Raw genomic sequence first — 7873 nt, forward strand, 5'->3', positions numbered from 1 at the left:
GGGGTCACTAAGGTGATACATTTGTGGCTTCAGTATTAATTAAAGCTCTGATATTCCACCTTCTACATCCACCACATTAAAACTTTTTTCCCACCGCAGGTCAGATTACTTTGTTTTACTTTTCTGTGCAGAAGCTGATATCTGAGATGTAACCAAGTGATGTAAGAAAGCCTAAATAAGATTTAATTAAGTATGTCAATGTGATGTCATGCTGTAGCAAGTTGGTAAATGTTCTTACATAGTAAATCCACCATATCAACTAACCACTACAAGCTTGTGTGTTACATCATAGAAACCCCGTACAGTTTAAGTATTGAAATGGAGTATTACAAATTAAGAAATACAGAATGTATTGAATTTCTTCTTTATTGAAGCCAATGGTGCAAGTGTAATGTCTCCAAGTACATGTATTATATGACACCATGAGGGTTTAGATCCTATTTCTGCGCCCAGGGCCAGTAAACATTGTGTCAACATATAAAAAATGTTACATGTATGTGTTGATCACTCGGTTAAATGTTTGGAATAAACATCTTCATCTCTACCTTCTACTCATCCTCCCTCAAATCATCCTTTGATGATGCTAGTGTGTATCTTCCTCATGACAAGTCATAACATACAACCAGATGGAATTTCTCCATCTGTATTTATTTAGATTCGATAGTGCATGCATAATGCCCTTTAGAGCTATACTCGTCTCATCCTCCTTATACAACATTCCAAGTAAGTGATGCACCAGATTATTGCAAATAAAGTTTAGACTGTTATTATATACAACTCCATGTGCTGACAGCAATGTTTTGGGTTGTTTGGGGTAGATCTTACAAGGCTGGGTGGGTACACTGGGGTGAAGCTAGGGAGAGGATGACAGAGTGTGTGATGAGGGATTGAGCTGCTTGCACCTTGTGCTTTGGATCACTTGGGATAGATGCAAAGAAGCTTGGAGAACGGAGGATAGGAGGCTCAGTGGTTTGGCAGGGGCTGTAGTGTATGCACTAAATGCACTAAAAATAACATAAACTGTACTGTCCTAAACTGAGCACTCGTCACCAGGGTCAGAGGATTGTGTGTCTAAGATGCATTAATATGAAGGATGCTTATTATGTATCTCGAAAAAGCCAGGTTTTTGTAATTGCCAACACATGTATTTGTTAGGAGTGTTCAGTATTGGAGGTAATTATGAAAGAAATATGATGTTTAGTTTTAGTGGTGATGAGGGCTTGAGTTTAGGCAAGGAGGGGGTTTAAAACTGTGCAGTTGAGGTTTAAGTTACAGTTTAAAAGCCTGGTATTTCGGCTGTTCTGACTTGCTTTGAAGCCAGTCAGCCATGAACAAATGTCTTAACACCCTTAAGAGTTAGGCCTGCTACAGGTCAGGGATAGATGAAGACTGGTGTTTAGTCACAGAGACAAATACTCCTATTTTCATCTTTATAGGTATTACTTGCATTGTTGGTATTGTCTGCCAAAGGTGTTCTGCTTTCTTACAATGAACAAAGGTGCATATTTCAAATGAGTTATTTGAGCTTTTGTTACACATACAGTAAGTTTTGAGTTTTACAGTCACTTATATTTTGAAGCATCTGAAGATGAATTAAGCTGCAGAGGGCAATGGATAAGCGGCTTAGACGCAACACATGGAGTCTAACTGCACAGTTATCATGTCATTCGTGAATTCCCGAAGACCTGTCTGCATAAGTGATTGAGGAGCTTTTGCACGTTGACTCAGCGGGCTTGTGTTGTGTTTTCCCAGCTGGTCTGTAGGAGAGTGGGGGGTGTGCAGCCAGAGCTGTGGAGGAGGGGAGCAGACGCGGCAGGTCCAGTGTGTCCAGAGAACCAGCCAGACCAACGTGGACGCTCTGGCTGACTCTCACTGTGCCCAGCCCACCCCGACCAGGAGGCAAGCCTGCAACACACACAGCTGTCCACCAGTCTGGACCACTGGGCCTTGGACACAGGTAAGAACGTGTGAAAGTAATCTGCCATTGTCGTGTAAGAGTGAATATTTAATGTGCTCAATGTGCTTACACTGATGTCATTCAGGACATGCATAGTAGATCCACAGCGGGAAAAAAAAAAACACTTAAAAGTTGCACACTACCCACCATTCAGCCTAAAGAGCTTTACACACTGTTGTTAAGTGAACCCTAGCATTGATGGCTTCACCACATTTTATGACAGTGATCTCAGTGGCTTTAAACTATGAATGTGCCCACTGAGACCCCCTATGTTCTGTTCTCTGTCCAATTCCTATACATTGTGCAAGGTGACTTGTCTCACTGTTAAACCTTTTTAACTGCCATTTTACCCCCAAATATCCATAACTACCTGCCACAAATGGTGTCCAGTTTACTTCCTCTCTGGTACTCAGTGCAGTGCGTCACAGCCCTGTTTTCTTGGACGTAGTGGACCACTTTCAAGGTTTTGATTTATTAAGATGTATGCGTAGGATCAGAGTGAATATTAGGGGAATTGTTGGACTACCTCAAAGGAATTATTAAGGAAGTAAAGCACAATAAGTCACTGTGTGGAGAATGTGAATACGTGGTGGCCATGCTGAAATGCTTACTCTGCATAGTTGGCCTGTGAGACTTTTTTCCATGCTAAAGTCATTTAATAACTGCATTATGTCAAATCTTGAATTCATTTAGACAAATCCTTACTTTTAGTAGAAAATGATGGATATATTACAAATGTACAAGAAAAATGTAACCCATGTAGCCAATATTTATTAACAATACCAATACAAATACCAAATGTGCTAAAAGTTAAAATATTCTATTCATCCTTTTTCTCGGGACCCCCAACAACCAACTCATGGAACCTTTGTCAAACCCCAATTTGAAAAACAAGCATTTAAGGAGGATAAAATATCATCATTATCATATTTCTGTTTTTTTTGTGGCAGTGTTCTCGTAAGTGTGGCAACGGATTGAGGAAGAGGACAGTTCTGTGTACGAGCACCAACCCAGGTGCCCAGACACACACACTGCCAGACAATTTGTGTGTGGGCCTGCCGAAACCCGCCGGTCAAGAATCCTGCTTCATTAAACGCTGCCAGAAACAACGCAAAGTCCAGTGGTTTGTCTCCACATGGCAAGAGGTAATTCATAAGCAGTTTCAAAATATGAAATTAAGATAAATACAGCAGTAGTAATGCAGTGTGTGAATGTTTTTCTTTTTTACCTCATGTAAATAAGTTCTCTCTCTCTTAATTTCTTCTCTGTTCCTGTCCTTCTTTGATCTTCCAGTGTTCAGCAACGTGTGGTCGTGGCTATCAGGCGCGCTTCATCAAGTGTGCAGAGAAGGTGCGTATTATATGTGCTATGTTTACTCAAATATGGCAAAATGTCGATTCCTAATTATTAAATTAGTAACTTTAATCATTAATTGTGACAATCCTCTGCTTTTAAATTCCTTTTCATGTAATTTAGGGTTTCAGTTATTTTCATTACTGTTGTGTATATGTAATACATACAGTGTTTGTATATATTATATTGTCATGTTATACAGTGGCATCTTGTTGCTTACTTATTTTTGGTGTCCATAATACAGGACACTGCAGGAAAATACAGAGAGCTTGCTGCCAAGAAGTGCCACCACGTCAGCAAGCCCACAGTTGATCTCCAGAGGCCGTGCAACCTGGCTGAGTGCCCCGCCCGCACTACCCCAGCAGTCTACCGATGGAGCACATATCATCACACCTATCCACCTCAACCCCTCCCTCAACCTCCGCCTCGAGCAGAATGGCACACGTCTCCTTGGTCTCAGGCAGGTTAACTTAGAGCAGGATTACATAGCTGAACCATACAATTGACGGGTGTTGGTGCTGAACGTGTTATAGATGTTTCATGACATTCACAGTGTTCATCATTTAGGTTTTGTTTCTTTGTGTTCTACAGTGCACAGTGACATGTGGAGGAGGAGTGCAGGCCAGGACAGTCCAATGTCTGGTCCAGGGGAAGCCCTCTCCTGGCTGTGCCTTCCATCTTAAACCCTCAATGTCCCAGGCCTGCAACACCAACTTCTGCCCACAACCTGATAAGAAAGGTACTGAAGCTCTGACATCAAACTAAAACTGTGCTTCTTGTAATCTATAGTCTAAAGAGAGTTGTCTTCAAATAGCTTGTTAGAATAGAGACATTGTTTCATAAATTCTTTTTTTTTTTTTTTTTTTTCCACAGACCTTGCGTGTAGGGATTACTTCAACTGGTGTTACCTGGTGCCCCAGCATGGAGTCTGCAACCACAAGTTCTATGGCAAGCAGTGCTGCCAGTCCTGTTCAAATTCAAACCTATAATCATACAAAGTGACTCTGTCTGTGACACAGGCAGATAGGTAGTTAGATAGACAAAAGACTATATTTGACGTCCATGCTTGAAAAGACAGTGCCTTTTTGCTTTAAGCGTGTGGCGAGCACTGAAAAACAAATGACATTTCAATGGAAGTGCAAAAGAGTTGCAGTGCCCTTTCTTCTCCCTGCGATGCCGGACATCTGGATACTAGAACTCGATGCTGACAGCACAACACAGGAATGTGATCAGGACAGTACAACTAAAGGAGAGAATTATGAGGAGGAACTAGCAAAATGGGAATCATGATTAAAGCAAATAGTCCAAAAGAAACTGAAAACCTGAAAAATCCCAGCTTTGTTTATGTACTGTATGTAATTGAACAGATCTGCACCCAGGACACCCAACATCCTCCAGGCAACCAAAGGCCAATGATGGCAGGCCTACAGAGAAAAATGGTTGACGAGCCTTCAGGCACTGCCACGCAACAACATGTGATACAGTCCGGTCTGCACTGCAATTCTTGATCAATTGGACATCTGGGGTCTGATAATGAAAAGGGATGTTTCAAAGAAACAAGACAACATCATTTTACTTTAAGGCTTGATAAAAAACAGGCTAGGAATAATCAAAATAGGCTTCATTGATAGCTGGACAATAGCAGGAAGCTTTGTGCTGAAAAGTAAAGAAAAAACAAAACGCATCATTTAATGAAAGAACTATTCTGAGATGGGTCGCGACTGTGTGAACTGACTTTCATACTCAGTGGTGCTACAACATTGTCTTCTGTCACCAAATCAATGTGCAATCCTCAAGTTTCAGGAAAGAACACATGAATTGTGTGACCCATGTACAGTATTGTTTGTTTTATTTATTGGCTTTACAATACAGCGTTGCTGGAAGACTGTATTAATAAGCAGTATAAATGTGTCCTTTTATTACTCTACCCTAAGCCCATTACCTTTATATTTTGTATTATGTTTCATAAGATTTCATGCTGACAAAATGCACCTTTTTTATTCAAAACATTTATCTTCTTTTTAAAGAAAAATAATCTGTGATGTCAAAAGCCCAGTCCTGCAATTTCAACAATGATTGATGATCATTTACAGCAGCTGTTGAATGGAAACAAAAGGTATGAGCACGCTGTTTGAAGAGACACCGTTTCTTTCCATTACATTGTCCAACATTATCAAACAAGTCATGCACTGCATTTATTGATAAGGCCCAAAAATATTGCATTGCATATTGGTTATGGTTCAAAAGCAATGACAGATGATGGCTGATGCTATTTCAATGTGATTTTTACAGTGTAAATGAAATACCAATAAACAAATGTGTGTCAGCATCTCAGCTGTGGCATGAGTCCTGATTTCATTCTTCTCAGCTGTCAGTTTGAATGAATTTGATCTTACCAAGGTGGTGTGAAACTTCAAACGCATTATTGTACATAAAGTATTCTAAGGGGAAATAAAATCAGGAAGGGAAACTGATCCCTTCAGTCATACTGTTTTTGGCCTCGATATTGCCATCATGTCCTGACAAAGGATTTGTCTTTCAAGGTGAACTCTATTGATATAGCAAACATGCAATGTAACTGTTGCATATGTACAAATCCAGCAGTCATGGACAACCATTTGAAGTCATATTTCTGCCAGATGAAAGGGTTTCTGCAGGTTTTAACAAGTTACATTCAAGACTTTTTAAAGACCTTTTTAAGAGCGTAATTTAAGACCTATAATACGTCCATGCTGGCAAAAAAATCTCCTAAAGATATGAAGAAAAATCAGTATTGGTTCATTTTGTAGTTGTTAAATCATGATCAATACACAAACATTTTCCCCTGAACACATTTAAAAGCTAGACTGAAAAATGCAACATAATGGAAGTACTTATAGAACTTCATTAATCCAATACATTTTTAAGAGCTGTCAAAATTATATTGAAGACATTTTAAGGCCCACAATTCAGATTATCAGATTTTAGACTTTTAAGACCACACAGACACCTTGTGAATATAAGTTAACTAACCTTTTAGCTCTGTTTTTGGTGTTCACCAACTTCTGAGAGAATATCTTGCTCCGCTCTTTACCAGCTAAACACTCCAGTAGTTATTCCTAAACAATACGCTGAAAATGCTGAAACGCTACATCAAACGGAGGCGAACTGCACAGCCTGGGTTTGTCTACCAGTGACACCTTTCACTTTAATATAAAAATATTTCTGTTTAGTTTAGTTTCCTAGATAGAGCTATCTTCTTCTTTTCAAAACCATTTAAATGTGTGGTTGTTGCAGCACCGTCATTACAGATTATATGTCATATTGTAACAAGATGAAACAAAAAGAAATAGGACTTGGTGTTTAAGAACGGACCCTGCAGCTTAAATCTAAGCTCATAGTCTTCAGTCTGCAATGGAGCGCAGCTCACATGCCAGCGGCCTGGCTAACAGTAAAGCCAATGTGGTATCAGCCATTTCAACACCTATGACATATTGTGTCTGGGCTTTACTCTTTAGTCATTTCTCAACAAGTCAAGGAGACACAGATGCCCAAAACAAAATCCCCTTTGTCATAATCCCCGGGGCACAGCTCGAAGGCCCTCTGAGAGAGAGGGAGGAGAGAAGAAGAGTGTGAGAAGACAGAGAGGAAGAGAGTAGAGAAAAAAGGGAGGAGGGAAGGCATCTATGTATTTGGTGCTGTCATAGAAAAATGCTGTGAGAAAAAGAGGGAGTGGACCAGAGGGAGAGGTGGGTATAGAAAGAAAAGGGGGTTTTCCTCCATGTCAACCACCTCTCTGAAGTTCATTTATAGTTGGTCAGCCGTGGGCACTGTGTTACTGTGTGCTTGTGTGCTTGTGTGTGTGTGTGTGTGTGTGTGTGTGTGTGTGTGTGTGTTTGTGTGTAGATACTGTATTACTGAATGAATGTAGGCCACCAGGATAGCGATGTTTGGTTTTTTTTCAGAAGCAAATGTCTGCAAGACGTTTGGAAATGCAAAACTCTTTTATTAATTAATGACAGTTTGCTGACTAAAGCAACACCACAAACACACACACATGCACACACACACACACACAAACACACACACACACACAAACACACAGAGTCTCTCACCAGCCCCATGCTTCTGGAATGTACTGCCATCAGCCACTTTGCACCTCTGTCAAGTCAAAACTCAGTCTTATTTAGAAGACGAAATCTCTTCTGTGTTCAAAATGTGTAACTGAACCCGGAAGACAATCAATGGCTTTCACTATTGAGACAACATTAAATATTAATTGTGTGTGGTATCAGTGGGGCAGAAAACCACATATATTAATGTGATAATGTATGACACATTTGCACATCTGTGACAGACCGGTCAGCAGGTTTTATGTTATTCTTCAAATATTCACATCTTGTTTTGGTAATTAAGCTATCAAAAATAAATTATGCATTGCTTTATTGGCTTATACTTTCATTTGACAGCAAATGTATTTCCACCTCACTGTATAATCTGCAGTTTAACAAAGACAACAAAGGAGGAGAAGAATCCAACCACACAAGAAGAAAGGGATTAAGAGGATGAAGCACTTTTCTTTAT

General features: G+C 40.0%; 1 protein-coding gene across 1 annotated transcript in view; it reads left to right on the plus strand.

Moving 5' to 3' along the window:
• LOC127367223 (A disintegrin and metalloproteinase with thrombospondin motifs 16) overlaps positions 1 to 5644 on the plus strand; it is a 51535-nt gene extending 45891 nt beyond the window's left edge. The window contains exons 19-24 of the mRNA XM_051406903.1: positions 1753 to 1957; positions 2908 to 3102; positions 3251 to 3307; positions 3555 to 3770; positions 3902 to 4049; positions 4184 to 5644. Of these exons, the coding sequence (XP_051262863.1) occupies positions 1753 to 1957; positions 2908 to 3102; positions 3251 to 3307; positions 3555 to 3770; positions 3902 to 4049; positions 4184 to 4299 (937 nt within the window). The 3' untranslated portion in view covers positions 4300 to 5644. The remainder of the gene's footprint in view (positions 1 to 1752; positions 1958 to 2907; positions 3103 to 3250; positions 3308 to 3554; positions 3771 to 3901; positions 4050 to 4183) is intronic.
• Positions 5645 to 7873: the final 2229 nt, after the last annotated feature.

Source organism: Dicentrarchus labrax, unplaced genomic scaffold (assembly GCF_905237075.1).
Source record: "Dicentrarchus labrax unplaced genomic scaffold, dlabrax2021, whole genome shotgun sequence".
Lineage (NCBI taxonomy): Eukaryota > Metazoa > Chordata > Actinopteri > Moronidae > Dicentrarchus > Dicentrarchus labrax.